The following is a 17,493-nucleotide window of genomic DNA, read 5'->3' on the forward strand; positions in this document are numbered from 1 at the left end:
TTTAAACAAAACATGGTTTATTCCTATTATTGAATCTTTTAATGAAATTTATTGGTCTCACCTATAACTGTACTCGTAGTGTTAGTAAATTGTGTCTCCTGTCTCAATTATTTAAACTAAGGTAGAAACAGCATATGGTATTCTCAAGTAGCATAAAAAGCAAACTTGAGTATTAATATAGTCCTTTAAATACAAAAAGGTATAATAGAGTGAGACCTTCATGGTCAGACTTGAATTTCAGTTTGTAACCCTACACAATTTAACAATATGTTTACATTACAAATGTACAAATACATTTGCATCATATATGTAATGCAGATAATACTTTTTAGAGTTGTTGTGATTTGAGGTAATGTATACAATGTACTCAGCACAGTGCCTTGCTCAGACTGGGAGATTACAAAATTATTGTAGAAAGGGGAAGTATAGAAATTCTGCTGTTTGTTTATTATGCTATTTGTTTGTCATGTAAAGTGTTATTTTCTTAGGTGTAGTGGTTCAAATTCGCCAAAGCACTGTAACGTTATCAAAGTAAGACAGGAAAGATTTAGTGGAAGAGACAAAGACCTGAAATTTTGCATGTATCTTTTAAAAAACTCTAGTTAAAGGAAGAGGAGATAGCCAAGAGAGATGCTGGTTTGCCAGGTATTTGGTTGAGACACTTTTGTAGCAGTAACAGGTACCCGTCAGCCTGAGACTTACTAATTGAAACCTTTTTAGATATACCTTCAGAGGAAGTTGAATTCACCTTTTTTAAAAAATCAGGGTTTAGCTAAGCATTACATCTAATATTTGATTGCCTTTCTTGACCTTCTCTTGAGCTTTAGTACTAGTGTGTTCAGTTTATCAAGCATTTCCATATGTGAAATTTCAGTTCAGCTTCAAATAATTTCTTAGGTGGGTATTATTTTTCTAATTTTACACACAGGGAAACAGAGATTACATTATCTTCTCAGATCATATTGATACTAACCTGAAGGAAGAAATAGGACTCAAAAGAAATAGGACTGAAGCTCCTCTTAATGTCTTTGTGAAGAGAGCTAAACTCTGCACAGATGCTTTTTGTGGACCTTCACCTGTCAGTTTTTTGACAGGTGAATGCTTACTGTGTTGAGACAAAAGCTTACTATTACGTAGTACTAAATGTTCAATTCTGAATTCTAATTACTTTTCCTGGCATTTGGGAAGAATTTGATAAAGGATTGTGATTCTTAATAAATATATAATTACTTATTATTGTAAACATTATGGTTGTGAAAAACTGAAATTTTAATACCATTCTAATATATATTTATTTGTTTAGTTCCTATTTAACTGCCATTCTCATTCCTCACCCGGTGTTATTAAAGAGAACTTAATATTTGCTTTTGCTTCAAAAGTAGGTATTTTTTCTGCCAGCCATTCCCTGTCCTAGTATTTTTAGGAACAGCCAGTTCAACTCCCTGCTGCCCCGCCTTCCTAGACAAAAGCTTTTTAAAATTGAAACCTGACTTCGGGCTATTCAAAGAAGAACGTAAGAATTTGATTTGAGGCAAAATGTAATGGGATGACTTCTTCATGTAAGGCATGCACAATGCAGGCTGACACTATTTTTAGCTATGGCAGATGACAGCTTGTGATTACCAAATGTAGGCAACTCTTCTTACTGTGCATTGAGCCAGAAGTTTTTATTTTAAAGAAAAGATTTAAATGTACTGAGTTATTTTGAATTAAAATTTTAGTTTGATAAAGATGCTATTACACACAATTATTTTTCACATTTTTATCTTGGAAACATGTTGGCAAGGACTGCAGGGCATAAATTACCTTTTTCTAAACTACAAAGGTTTGTTAAAATTGATGAGCATTATTTTTAGCAATTCATAAGCATTCCCCAAAAGCTATAAATGGAAAAGTACTGCTAAATTCATCTCAGATCTTTGAAAGGATGTTTAATGAACATTTTATATGAGTAAGGTTGAGGCCGCAGAATAGGGTTACCTTGTATGATTACCCCTTTATTCTGCAGTATAGAAGGAGACTTGAGGAACCATGAAAAATTAAACTTTCCTTATATAAACTCTTTGTCTTAATTTTGGTTTTTCAAAAATAAGGAGCCACTAAAGTGATTACCGAGGAATCCAAAATTAGCATTTTGGTGATCCTGTAGTTCTTATTGAAAGGTGTCCTTTATTTTAATTTGAAACGCGGTGGCTCACGCTTGTAATCCCAGCACTTTGGGAGGCCGAGGCGGGCGGATCATGAGGTCAGGAGATCGAGACCATGGTGAAACCCCGTCTCTACTAAAAAATAGAAAAAATTAGCCGGGCGTGGTGGCGGGCGCCTGTAGTCCCAGCTACTCGGAGAGGCTGAGGCAGGAGAATGGCGTGAACCCGGGAGGGGGAGCTTGCAGTGAGCCGAGATTGCGCCACTGCACTCCAGCCTGGGCGACAGAGCGAGACTCCGTCTCAAAAAAAAAAAAAAAAAAAAAAGAAAATAATTTAAATGTTTCTGTTCTAAAAATAATCTAGCCACTATTCAGACAATGCAGCAAGCATTAATGATGTAGGTAATGGGAATATAAAGATGAAAGGCATTTATCAGTTTTCCAGGGTCTAGTAAGGGGAGACAAGCCTGCAAAACAGTGTTTTCTTTTTATAAATTACCTGAAAGCATTATTTGTTATTTAATAAATGTAGACATCTGAAAATAGTGTAAATAAAATAAATGTGAAGTCCAAAGCATAGAAACATTTTTTAAATAAATCAATTAGAATTAGTAACCTGTCATAAGGTATTCATTCTAATCAGTCAACAATAATATTGGAAATCTGGTTGTTTTTAGCTTTCTGCTCAGCTCTGGGGATAAAGTTAGGTAGTAAGACATACATGTTCTTTTATGGAGTTTACAACCTAGTAGAGAAGTATGTTGCAATGACTTTTTTTTTAAAGTTTTAAATCTATTTCCAGGACATTTTCTTCACCACCCCCTCCCAAAAAAGCCCCCCACACCCCTTAGCAGTCACTCTTCTTCCCTTTTTCCCCAGCCCCTGACAACCACTTATCTACTTTCTGTCTCTACAGAATTCATAACTTGCATATTCAAGGCATTTCATATAAACAGAATCATAAAATATGTGGCGTTTTGTGACTGGCTTCTTTCACTTAGCATATGTTTTCAAGATTCATCCGGGTTGTAACATGTATCAGTACAGTAGTTTCCCCCTTATTCTTGAGGGGTGAGACTCTAAGACCCCTAGCATATGCCCTAGAAACTGCAGATAGGACGGAACCCTGTATATACTGTTTATTCCTATCTATACATAACTATGATAAAGTAAGAAATTAACAACTTTAACAATGAAATAGAATCGTGGTAACAGTATACTAAAGTTAAATGAATGTGGTGTCTTTCTCAGAATATCTCATTGTACTATGCTTACCTACTTTTTAACTGTGGTTGACTGCAGGAAACTAACCAGGGAAAGGGAAAATGCAGATAAGGGAGGACTACTGCACTTCATTTCGTTTTATGGCTTAATAATATTCTGTTATATGGATATACCTTTTTTAAAAAAAAAATCCATTCATCAGTTGATAGACATGGTAGACATTTGGGTTATCTGTCTCTTCTTTTTGGCTATCATGAATAATGCTGCTATGAACATTTGTGTGTTAAGTTTTTGTGTGGACACAGGTTTTCTAGTTTCTTGGGTGAAAATTCCTAGGAGTGGAATTGCTAGGTCATAAGATAACTCTGTATTTAATTTTTTGAGGAACTGCCAAATTGTTTTTCACAGTGGCTGAATTTTACATTCCCATCAGCAATGTATGAGGCTTCTAATCTTCATCACTTCTTGTTAACACTTGTTATTGCTCATCTTTTTGATTATAGCCATCCTAGGGGGTATGAAGTGGTATCTCGTTGTGGTTTTGGTTTGCATTTTCATAATGACTAAATGATGTTGAGTATTTTTTCATGTGCCTATTGGCCATTTGTGTATCTTCTTTGGAGAAATGTCTATTCAAATCTGTTGTCTATTTTAAATTGTTTTTTACTGTTGTAAAAGTTTTTCAATGTATTTTGAATACAAGTCTCTTATCAGATCATTGGTTTGCAAGTGTTTTCTCTCATTCTGTGTGGTATCTTTCCACTTTATTTGTGGTGAAAGTTTTTAATTTTAATGAAGTCCAATTTATCTTTTTTTCTTTTGTTGTTTCTGCTTTTGGTGTTATATGTAAGAAACGATTGCCTAATCCAAAGTCATGAAAATTTACACTTATTTTTTTCTTAAAGAGTTTTCTGGCTGGGTGCTGTGACTCATGCTTACAATCTCAGCACTTTGGGAGGCTGAGGCAGGAGGATTGTTTGAGCCCAGGAACCTGAGGCTGCCTGCTTTTGCACCACTCCACTCCAGCATGGGCGACAGAGTGAGACCTTGTCTCAACAACAGTAACAACAACAAAAAGATAAGAAAGAAAGATAAAAGAGTTTTCTAGTTTAAGCTCTTAACTTTGACTCTTTTGGCCATTATGAGTTAACTTTTATATATGATATGAAGTCGAAGAATCCAACGTCATTTGTTTTGCAGTTGGATATCCAGTTGTCCTAGCACCGTTTGTTTAAAAGACTGTTTTTTTCTTATTGAGTTGCCTTGGCACCCTTGTCAAAGTCAGTTGACCATAAATGTAATGGTTTATTTTTGGGTTATCAGTTGTATTCCACTAATCTACCTGTTTGTCCTTGTGTAACTACTCTACTGTCTTGATTACTGTATCTTTTTAGGAAATTTTGGTATAGGGAGATTCGAGTCCTCCAACCTTTGTTGTACTTTTTCAAGTTTTTCTTGATTTTTTGGGTCCCTTATATTTCCATATGAATTTTGCAATTGGCATGTCAATTTTTGCTAAAAGACAGCTAGGATTTTGATAGTGTTTGTATTTTAGATCAATTTGAGGAGTGTTAACTGTTTTAATGTCTTTCAATTCATGAACAGGAGTCTTTCCAATTATTTATTTAAGTCATCTTTAATTTCTTTCGACACTACGTTATGTATAGTTTATATGTCTTGAAATTCTTTTCACTGTATTCCTGAGTAACATATTTTTCTATGCTATTGCAAATGGAATTATTTAATTCATTTTCAGATTGTTTATTGCTGGTGTATAGAAATACAATTTGTGTATACAGATATTGTGTCCTACAGCCATGCCGGGCTCTCATTCATTATTTCTAGTAGCTTTTTGTGGATTCCTTAGAATTTTTAAAATACATAAAACAGACCCTCATATCATTGTTTTGTTCAGTGTTGTTTTGTTATAATATGGATGAGGAAGAGAAAAAAAAAGCAATTCCTGGCTGGGGCCACTGTCTGTATGGGATTTGTATGTTCTCCCCATGTCTGCATGGGGTTTTCTCTGGGTAGTCTGTGGTTTCTTCCCACATTCTAAAGATGTACACATTAGGTTCATTGGTGTGTATCAGTTGTCTCAGTATGAGTGTAGGGGTGTGTGTATGAGTGTGCCCTGTGATGGAATGGTGTCCTGTCCAGGGTTGGTTCCTGCCTTGCACCCTGAGATGTCAAGATAGGCTCTGGCCACCCATGACCCAGAACTGGAATAAGCAGGTTGGAAAATGAATGAATGAATGAATGAATACAGATTATTGTAAAATAAAAACCCATAAAGTATATAATAATCATGCAAATGCACAATAAATGATGCAGTATGAAGGCACTTAGTGATCCCTCCATATTTGTTGTTTTTGAACTGTGTGGTGGTGGTAGGAGCACCACAGTATTTGCTTTGCAAACATTTGTTCCTTGATTTAACCCACGACCACTACAACCACCATCACTGATTCACCAAAAATTGTGTTTTAAAAAATCTTTCTTAAATGTATATATATAGCTTACTTTATTTCAGTGTTGAATAGTAGAAGTGTTTTGAGTCTTTATTTAGATTTTTTTTTTTTGAGACAGGGTCTTTCTGTCTCGTGCAGGCTGGAGTGCAGTGATGTGATCTCAGCTTGCTGCAACCTCCGCCTCCTGAGTTCAAGCGATTCTCCTGCCTCAGCCTCCTGAGTAGCTGGGATTACAGGCACTGGCCACCATGCCCAGCTAATTTTTGTATTTTTAGTAGAGATGGGGTTTCACCACGTTGACCAGGCTGGTCTCAAACTCCTGACCTCAGGTGATCTGCCTGCCTTGGCCTCTCAAAGTGCTGGGATTACAGGCGTGAGTCACTGCGCCTGACTTTTATTTAGAATATGATGATGTTTTTGTGACCAGAAATATGCCATAGGAAATGAAGTCTTGTTTATATAAATTAGCCTGTGATAAAATTGGTTTCGTTACATGTCATTTCACTTAAAGTTGCAGTTTCCAGGAAGCTATCCTCAACATTTAAGTGAGGATTTACTGTATAAGATCATGTTAATCTGCAAATAGAGTTTAATCTCTTTCTTTCCATTATGGATGCGTTGTATGTCTTTTTCTTGGCCAATTGCACTGCATAGCACCCCCAGGACCAAAAGTGGCAAAAATGGATGTACTTGTCTTGTTCCTAGTCTTAGGGGGAAAGATTTTTACCATTTAGTTTGATGTTAGCTGTGGATTTTCGTAGATGCTCTTTATCAGGTTGATAATGTTCCCTTTTGTTCCTAGTATGTTAAATGTTTTATTTTGAAAGGGTATTGGAGTTTGTGAGATGCTTTTTCTGCATCTATTGGGATGATCATGTGGTTTTTGTCCTTATCCTATTAATATGATATATTATGTTGATTGCTTTTCATATGTTGAATCAATCTTGTATTTCTGAGATAAAGGCCACTTGGCCATGGTGTATAATCTTTTTTATATGTTGCTCAATCCAGTTTGCTAGTATTTTGTTGAGGATTATTGCATCTGTATTCATAAGGGATATTTATCTGTAGTTTTCCTTTCTTGTGATGTCTTTGTCTGATTTTGGTATCAGGATTGAACAAACTTCTAAATTAACTAATAAATGTAAATTAACTAATAATTATCTTGTGGACCATTACAAGCAACAGTATTTGAATATATTTCTCAGAAGGGATTTTAATAAAGTTCTATACATCCCTCCTATTGAGAATCATTTATCCTGTATAAACAATCTTTCAAAAATTTTTTATTAAAACCAATTTGAGGAATCTGTAAGGGACTAGAAATATTGTTGGCAAATGTCAATTAAGTCAGCCACACTGTTTGGTATCAACTAATATTTTTTTCATTCTTGTAGCTTCACTAACCATCTTTTCAGCTTCTTTACGGAAAAAGATGGAAATTCTTCTGTACTTTGCACAGTGGGGTTGGTAGCAGTGTAGATTGCCTCTCAGATGTTCCTATTCTAGGATATATTCATATTATCTTACGTGTGACTATCAGTGCCTGGTTGTCTTATTTCTCTTGGCTGTTCTTCCCTTTTTGTTTTCCTCCAGGGCTCTAAAGGGTCTGATGGCTCCACCAGAGCATTCCTAGTGCTTGTTTCAGTATGTCTGTCATGATACCTGCTTTGAGCTACTCTCGTGTAGCTGCTTACATATTTTTATGCAGTATGTGTGGGCTTACGTATGTAATTTTCAGAGCTTTTCCATTTATCCAAAAGACCTTGTTCCTAGGAACCATATGACAAGAGGAAAGGAAGTGGTAAGTTAGGGTTTACTATCATTGAGTACTGCTAGGCCTTATACGTGACTATTCTGGTATCATTAACTTTGGGAAAATTGACTTGATTCAACCCAGAACACCAGAATCATCAACTTAGTTATATACTGCTAGAATTTTAACTGTCGGCTGGATCCAAATATTTATTAACCTAACAGACAGGGTGTTCTTTTTCCGATAGGAAAGCCTACTGGGAAAAATAACACTCATAAGACTCTTCAGTAGTACCGAATAGAAACAGAATGGGGCGAATTTTTTTCTGATTATAGTCATGATTCATGCTTGTCATTAGAGTGGGGCCATTTCAGATGGCACAGAAAAGAATAAAGAAGCAAGTAAAACTCATTGATAATCCCGCTATGCAGAGATAAAAACACTGCTTAGTAGATATCCTTTCAGACTTCATAGTTATATGTTTAATTTCTTTCTTTTTTTTTTTTTTTTTTTTTTTTTTTTTTTTTTTTGAGATGGAGTCTTGCTCTGTTGCCCAGGCTGGAGTGCAGTGGCGCGATCTCGGCTCACTGCAACCTCTGCCTCCCAGGTTCACGTCGTTCTCCTGCCTCAGCCTCCTGAGTAGCTGGGACTACAGGTGCCCACCACCAAGCCTGGATAATTTTTTTTTTTTGTATTTTTAGAAGAGATGGGGTTTCACCATGTTGGGAAGGATGGTCTCGATCTCCTGACCTCATGATCCGCCTGCCTCGGCCTTCCAAAGTGCTGAGATTACAGGCGTGAGCCACCATGCCCGGCCATATGTTTAATTTCTTAAGTGAGAATATACTGTGAGTCTTTTTGTAACATTCTGTTTTCATTTATCATTATGGACATGTTTCTGTGATAATGTAGATCTGTATCACTTTTTTTTAATGGCTACACAACATTTCTCTTGCATAAATATACCCTGTTTTTATTTAATCAGATTCACATGGTTTTTAAAAGTCATTTTCAACAACAACTTAATTATAGTTCTCCACTGTGGGGAAAGTACTTATCAAATATATTGGAGTAAAGCCCTGTTCTCCGTTTTTGGGTCTTAACGATAGGTGATATATATTCACATTACAATTTGTCCCTTATTGGTTAAACTATCTTGTTAATTTCACTTAGCTTTTCTTCTTGGCCTTTATGATTCACCTTGCATGTTGTAATTATCTGCCTACATTTTGCCCATTTGTTATGCATGCACACGTATAACATTTTGAAGCACTTTAATCAGCTAAGCCTTCAATTTGGCATCATACAATGGAGAACATGAGTTTTTATCCGTAGGAATCCTGGGTTCAGATCCATGTTCTGCCACTTACTAATGATGTGATCTGGGTCCAGTCATGTAGGAGCTGAGTTTCACTCTTTCAAGCCTACCTTTCGTTAGGTTTGTTTGTTTATTTAAGAGATGGGGGGTCTCTGTATTTCCCAGTCTGGTCTCAAACTCCTGGCCTCCCACCTCAGCCTCCCAAAGTGCTGGAATTACAGGCATAAGCCACTTTGCTCAGTGGCTCATTAGGTTTTAATAATTGAAAGAGATAATGTTGTATAGGCTACTGCAGTGTTTGGCGTAAAGGAGGTGTGGAGATTGGAGAATGTAGATCAGCAATCAAAACATCTATCAGGCTTAAGTGTATCATTTTTCAAACTTTTAAAAGGTTTCATACAGTTGCCATAATGATAGAGTTTATAATTGCTTGAAAAATTGTAGGAATATGAATTTGTTATTTTCCTAAAGTTTTAATAATGTCTGATACTTAAGATATTTCTAGGAAGGTTCAAATCAGAAGACTGGTATGAATAAAAATATTTAAGCTTCCTTCTCCCCCAAAAAATCTAGATCTAAAAAGGAAGGAAATATTTTTAAATTTTATTTAGCACAGATAATGCCCCAGTAGTAAAACTTCATTGCTTTGGATCCACTGACAGGGAATTTGAATGCAGTACTAATGTGTGTGTCTTTGTACTGACTGTGGGTCATGTTAATTCCTTAAGGGAAAAGAGAGATTAGAAGATTAATGCCCTTTATGGACGATAAAACCGAAGGCCAGAGAGGTTGGAGTCGTATCCAAAATCACACAGTTGCTAAGCGGGTACATGGTAGGATGTGGGTCTCTTGAATCCCAGTCCTGATATTTCCTTCTACCGTATTCATTTAGGTAGAACTTATAGACTAATTGTAAATAATTCATATCTAGTCACTACACCTGTTTAGACAGTAACTCTGTTATAATATTAGGAAGTTTGATTAGACGTTAATTTATGTTGTACCGTACAAACCTCTCAAATCTAAAGTCATTGATTTCATGGCCAGGTTTTACTGAGTAGTTTTTAATGATGGTAAAAAATAGCGAGTACATCTGCATTTACTTTAACTTCTCACCAATAGTGATTTTGAAGGTTAATTAATGTTTTTGAGCACTTTGAGAACCACTTTTATAAAGGAGCATTTGTTCATATGAAAAATAGATTTGAGAGGCCAGGCACGGTAGCCCACGCCTGTAATCCCAGCACTTTTAAGAGGCCAAGGCGGGCGGATCACGAGGTCAGGAGATCGAGACCATCCTGGCTAACACGGTGAAACCCCGTCTCTACTAAAAATACAACAAATTAGCCGGGCGTGGTGGCGGGCACCTGTAGTCCCAGCTACTCAGGAGGCTGAGGCGGGAGAATGCCATGAACCCGGGAGGCGGAGCTTGCAATGAGCCGAGATCGTGCCACTGCACTCCAGCCCAGGCGACAGTGCGAGACTCCGTCTCAAAAAAAAAAGAAAAGAAAAAGAAAAATAGATTTGAGGTACGCCTTACCTGCTGATTCTTTTGGGCTGTTAGCTTTTACTTACCCTATAATCGTAAAAACTTAGATAAGCTTTAAAATTCTTTCCTATATGGTTTATAAAGTAACATGTTTACAATATAACACAACAGTTTAGTTTATTAACCTAAAGTTAATAATAAGTTTGAAATTTTCTTTATGTATTGACTATTTAAATATTGAGTAAGGTGATTGTGATTGTGGTGGTAATAATAACAACAACAAATAGCCCTGACATTTATTAAGAATTTATTATATGCTATGTACTCTATTAAGTGCTTTACATTAGTTATCTTACTAATGAAAAATCTAGTGAATCACATCTCAGTGAGATCATTCCTATTTTTTTATTGACAAATCATAGCTGTATATATTTATGGGGTACAATATGTTTTGACATGTATACAATGTGGTGTGTTTAAATCAAGCTAATTAAAGTACCGCCTTGTTACCTATTATTTTTGTGGTGAGACGTGAAATTTACTCTCATTTATTTTGAAATATATAGTTCCCTATTATTGACTGTTGTCACCCTGGGGTACAGTAAATCTCAAAAGTTTTTTCTCCTTTCTATCTAGAAACTTTATGCCTTTTGTTCGTTCCTATTTTAATATACGTTTTATAGATGAAGAAACTGAAATATAGAGGACTTTAGTGACTTTCCTGAGGTCACATAGCTCGTAAGTTATTCAACCATTTTTTTAGTCTAGGTGACCCAACTATAGAACCTAAGTTTTTTGTTTGTGTGTATTAAACCACCGTTGTAGGGCACAAAGGGAGCCTCACAGGAAAGGGTGATCTTACCAAGGGCTGTCTTTACCATCACTCCCCTTGTTCTCTCACTGTACCCTCCTAATAAAAAAAAAAAAGGCATTATTAAAACCACTGCTAGCAGAAAGATGCTTACAGTTAGGCCTGTACCTTTAGGTTTTCTAGATCGCATTCATTCTTCAAGACCCAGCTCAGTTTCCATTTACAGTATTTCACAGTCTTTTAACATTTCTTCCAGTTTTTCCCTTTTCTGAGTTCTCATAACAGTGCAATATTTATTTTATACCTTCATTGACTTGCTTTTATATGTCTTATCTTTCCTAGAATTGCAATGTTGGACAAGACCTTCAAGAATCAGAATGAGTTTTCTCATTCTGCTAGGTTGAGTTACTTTAACAGTTTCACCTCATTAACTGTTTGCTGATTGCCAGAAACCTATTAGCATTGCTCTTATCTCCTTATTCAGTATGACATTATTCATAATGTCCTTTTGACAACCTATAGATAGGCCATTTCAAGTTCTTGTCAGTCCTCAGTTGTGCTAGTACAATAGTAGAAACTAGCGGAATAGCACTAAGCTCCTTTAGATGTTTTAGGCAGGGATTGTAACAAACAAGTTTGAGAATATTTCAATAAATAGTTGAAATCAGAGTTTGAAAACAAAGCTCAAAATCATATATAGAATGTTAAATTAATAGCATTCAAGCCAGACCATTTAGGCAACTGAAATAAGTGTTTGAATCCCTGCTATGTACTGGACACAGTGATGGGCATTTAAAATATCCTAAACAGTACTCACGATACACTAGCAGCAGTTAAGGAATTTGTACTAATATCTAACATTGTGCAGTTCACATACATAGTTTTCCCTACAGAAGTACCGTTAAGAGCAAAGGAAAGTTACATACACCTTAGGGGACCTGGGGATCAAAACCAAAGCAGCCCTAAAACTGTGATTTTTCTTTGATGTCACCTCTTCTTACAAAGAGTATATGTATATTTATTTACTATATATTTTTTTTCTCCCAATTGTTCACAGTTCAGAGAGAGATTAATTACATCAGCCTATGAATTCAAGAGCACTTTGGCACACTTCAGGGTTCTCCTTGCATTGAGCATAACCCGATTTGGAGACATCAGGCTATGCTTACTTGATCCGCCATTGGCCCTGTGGCCATGTCCAAGAGCAGACATGCTAAGTTGGGCTTTGTCTGACTCCTTACTATTAATAAACGTTATGTAACAGTGTAACACATTTACTTTTCTTTTTTCTTTGACCCCTAATTTTTTACGGCATTATGTTTATCAACTCTTAGAAGGAAGTAGCTTTTCACGTAATCTAAAGGCTGTTTGTTTTGTCTTTTTCTTTGTAGGCAATTCTTTTAATGATACCCAGGTTAAGTTACAATTTGTTTCTAAAAGAGAGATCTTAAGAGCAGAGTTATTACTAGCACAAAAAAAGTCAAAAAGAAAAAAAGCAGAGTTGTAAAGCTCATTCATATGTATAGTTTTTGTATCTCAGCCTTTTAAAATTTATTTTCTGCATATAAATATATTTTGGTGTCACTGAAGTATCTCATTTTAGTGTGTTAATATTTTTTCTGTTATTGGAATGTATTTATTGAATTACGTGAATATACAGCATGCATTGTATGAGATGAGAAACCCCAGGATGATTTTTTTGGAGACGGAGTCCCACTCTGTCGCCCAGTCTGGAGTGCAGTGGTGCAGTCTCGGCTCACTGCAACCTCTGCCTCCCAGGTTCAAGCGATTCTCCTGCCTCAGCCTCCCGAGTAGCTGGGATTACAGGCATGCGCCACCATGCTCCACTAATTTTTGTATTTTTAGTAGAGACGGGGTTTTGCCCTGTTGGCCAGGCTGGTCTGGAATGCCTGACCTCAGGTGATCCACCTGCCTCAGCCTCCCACAGTGCTGGGATTACAGGCATGAACCACCTCACCAAGCCCCCAAGATTATTTTAAGTAACTCCTTGTTTTGGATTAGAAGTCTTCTAGGCTTTGGAGACATTTAATCATTGTGTATGGCTAGAATGATTTGGTTATGCAGAAATAAATTTGAATAAAAAACATTTCATGGTCAAAAATAAAGGTGTTATACTAATATACAACTAAGAGTGGGTTTAAAATGTGGGTTATAAAGTTAGTGTTTCTTTAACTTAGTGTTTCTTTAACTTTTTAGGTTTGGTTTTACTTTATATAGTAGCCTTTTTGTTTTCATAGATGGAGCAAATCCAAATTGATAAAATAATGTTCTAATTTCAGACTTCTTTTTCAATTTTTAGTTGTTGACCTCCTCTACTGGAGAGACATTAAGAAGACTGGAGTGGTGTTTGGTGCCAGCCTGTTCCTGCTGCTTTCATTGACAGTATTCAGCATTGTGAGTGTAACAGCCTACATTGCCTTGGCCCTGCTCTCTGTGACCATCAGCTTTAGGATATACAAGGGTGTGATCCAGGCTATCCAGAAGTCAGATGAAGGCCACCCATTCAGGTGAGATATCTGGAAAACAAGGCATGCATTGGCAATAGTGTAAACAGGATTAGTATTAAGACTTCATCTACTGTCTGTAGAGTTACAAGTATGCATTTTTTTCTTAAAGATAATTGCAGTTATTTGTTTGAGCTATACCAAAAACATCTGCTTTTGAGATTTTCTAAAAGTCATTTTAAAGGCTCATGATGGAGGAGACTGTTTACGTATCATTAAACTAACTCTGCTACTTGTTAGGAATATTTATTAGATTAGGCATTGGTTATCTTACTTGAATGAGTGTTGTATCTTTTTTACAGGGGTAGGTTTGGTGAGGGTTATATATTCTTTATTGCTTACTTTTTATGCTGTCTGATAACATGCTTTCTGATATTTCATATCTTTCTAGTATGCTACTATTTTCTGTTATGCTTTTCTTTATGTATTTTATCTAGTTTCTTCTCGTTTCTTAAGACATTACTTTTTAATTATTTTTTGGAGAGCTTTATTTCAGCATCTCCTTGTCTCTCAACTATCATCTTCCACCCTTATTTTCACAAGTATACTATAGCATTATATAGTTGCTATCAAGACACAACCTCAGCTTGAGTCTTCTGCCCTCACCTCATACTCTGCATGTTTTTCCCCCTCTTTTTTAATTGACATATAATTCATATACCATAAAACTCATTGGTTTTTAGTATATTCACAGAATTCTACAACCATCACTATTTTCATCACACAAAAAGAAACTTCCTACTTATTAACAGTTCAACTCCCCAACCAGCGCCCGACAACCACTAATACACCACGTTTTTAAATGAACTTTTTCCCTCAAACTTGTTAATTTCTATCCATAACACCACTACCATGCTAGTTTTCAGGCTCCTGTTTTGATGTTATCTTTGTTGTCATCTCATGTAAAGAAAATCACTAAATATTGTTAGGAAAATCACAAAATTTTGTTCTTTTCCACTGCTTCCTCAGTCTACCAGGGGCTTGTAAAGCAAAGCCATGGCCAAATTCAGTCTGCTGCCTGCTTTTGTAAATAGTTTGTTGGAACACAGCCATGCTCATTCATTTAGCTGGTTTCATACTGTAATAGCAGAATTCAGTAGTTGTAAGAGAGACCATATGAACATGAAAGCCTAAAATGCTTAACTGTCTGGCCCTTTACAGAAAGTTTGCTGACCCCTAATTGGACTCCATTTGTTACTAGATTGACTTGTAGTTACCTCAGATTACTTCAATTCTTACAGATGATGTCAGATTAATTTTTCTAGAAGTACCACTTTTTTTCTAAAGAGGAAAAAAAAAAAAAGAAAATGCAGCGGCCCTCTCTAGACTGTAGGATGAAGTCCAGATGTCTTTGTCTTGTCTCTCATTTACCCCTTCTAGAGTTTTGTACCCATGTTCATGCTGCCTTCCTTAGCTGCCTCAGTCATACTTTTTATTTGGTTCTTCTTTTCTTTGGTTCAAGACCCAGCTCTTTGGAGAATTTCCTAACCCTGATCCCAAATGATCTGAAAATTCAGTTGCTACTGCATTAACTATGCCTTTGAAATGTTAATTGTTTTGCATAAGGAGATAATTTTTCTTCAAATAGATTGCGATCATTTAAAAACTATTTCTAACTTGTTAGCTTGAAAGCAGGGGAAACAAAAAAACTATTTGTGGCAAGGTAAATATCTGTTTGGGCATATGACTATGTACGTACCTACAACATGATCCAGTTGATATTAATGGGTAAACTTAAATGGATTTACAGACTTTGAAAGAGGAGACCTACTGAATTATTTTGCTTATTGTAAAGACTGGTGATTTTTCTCTGGCTTTCTCTTTTTGATGAAGTAATGATGTTATACAAGTTTAGGGGAGAGACCAACATTTATTGAATAGCTCCTGTGTGTCTAACCTTTTATGTACATATTTTAATAAGTTTAATTTAAATTTGTGATAATTCTATGAGATAGGTGGTATCACTCCATTTTACGGGGTGACGGGGAAAAGCTTGGAATTCAGTAACTTGAAATTGTAGTTTCAAAATGGCAGAGCCAGCGAGACGTGTTGGCTCATGCCTGTAATACTAGTGCTTTGGGATCCTGAGGCAGGAGGATTGCTTGAAGCCAGGAGTTGGAGACCAGCCTGGGCAATATAGTGAGACACCCATCTCTACAAAAAATTAAAAATTAGCCAGGTGTGGTGATGCATGCCAGTAGTCCCAGCTATTCAGGCAACTGAGCTAAGAAAATTGCTAGAACCCAGGAGTTCAAGGCTGCAGTGAGCTGTGATCATGCCACTATACTCCAGCCTAGGCAATAGAACGAGACTCTTTCCTGAGGCCGGGCGCGGTGGCTCACGCCTGTAATCCCAGCACTTAGGGAGGCCGAGGCGGGCGGATCACGAGGTCAGGAGATCGAGACCACCCTAGCTAACACGGTGAAACCCCGTCTCCACTACAAATACAAAAAATTAGCCACGCGAGGTGGCGGGCGCCTGTAGTCCCAGCTACTCGGGAGGCTGAGGCAGGAGAATGGTGTGAACCCCGGGGGGGCGGAGCCTGCAGTGAGCCGAGATCACGCCACTGCACTCCAGCCTGGGCGACAGCGAGACTCTGTCTCAAAAAAAAAAAAAAAAAAAAAAAAAAAGAACGAGATTCTTTCCCAAAAAACAAAACACACACACACACACAAAAAGCCGAGTCATATTATTATCAAGCCACAAATCATAAAGAAGTATGATTTTTAATTAGTTATGCTGAAATATGTAAAAATATTGTCAAGCCAAAACTCCTAAATTTTCTACAGTTCCAATTTTACACATCATTTGATTTTTGCGGTTTTTGGAAAATATTAGTGATTTATTTCCTTCTTAGAAACAACTTTATTCATTTTTTAAACTTTCTTCAAAGAGATGGGTCTCACTGTGTTGCCCAGGCTAGTCTCGAACTCCTGGGCTCAAGCAATGCTCCTGCCTCAGTGTCCCAAGTAGCTGGGACTACAGGCATGCACCACTACGCCTGGCTAGAAACACTTTATTCTTAAAGTCCTTTTATAGTCATTATAAAGTAAATTCAGCCAACATACCAGTTTAAGCTTGTTGGACAGTTTTTCCCGGTTCCCCTTAATCATACTAGTAAAGGTGATATTATGTGGTTTGTATCTAATACCTGTGGTTACTGAAACAGTGATGAACAGTGGTGGCATTGTATTAATATTACATAAATGTCAGTTGAATTAGTGTAAATATCTACAGGATGTCATTGATGGGGAGTACTGTCTTTGTGCCTTATGTTTAGGCATCTTGTCTTTAGCAAGAACAAGTAACAGTGGTACAAAGAAGCAGAATACCAACCAGGGTTGTATCAGCCACTTTCCTATATTTCTCAAATTTGGGTAAACAAATAATTGCTGGTTTAAATATCAGTGTGAATATTTGAGTATTTTTAACTTGATATTAATAATTCAGTTTTTTGTTAATAATTGTCTAACAGTGTGTTAGACCATGTATTAGTAAAGATACATTCCTGGTCCATAACAGTTTATACTCTAGTAGGAAAAATACACAAGTATACATGTGTCTATATTTCAGAACCGAATCTAGTAAATACTGTAAGACTAACACAAAAGAAAGCATTGTTAGAATTATACAGCAGTGAGAGATAACATCAGGGTTTTAGGAAAGAGATTGTCAGATGAGGCTCTATGTGTGGGTGAGATTTGAGATGGGGCTAACTGGCTAAATAAGGTATCACCAGAGGTAAGAGAGCAT

General features: G+C 36.5%; 1 protein-coding gene across 9 annotated transcripts in view; it reads left to right on the forward strand.

The window, feature by feature from the left end:
* Positions 1-17,493, forward strand: part of RTN4 (reticulon 4) — a 79,850-nt gene that overhangs the window by 50,480 nt on the left and 11,877 nt on the right. For all 9 annotated transcript variants that reach the window (XM_055243337.2, XM_055243336.2, XM_063618000.1 and 6 more), the window contains one exon: positions 13,536-13,743. In XM_055243337.2, coding sequence (XP_055099312.1) covers positions 13,536-13,743 — 208 coding nt within the window. The remainder of the gene's footprint in view (positions 1-13,535; positions 13,744-17,493) is intronic.

This window comes from Symphalangus syndactylus, chromosome 14, assembly GCF_028878055.3.
Source record: "Symphalangus syndactylus isolate Jambi chromosome 14, NHGRI_mSymSyn1-v2.1_pri, whole genome shotgun sequence".
NCBI classification, from domain to species: domain Eukaryota; kingdom Metazoa; phylum Chordata; class Mammalia; order Primates; family Hylobatidae; genus Symphalangus; species Symphalangus syndactylus.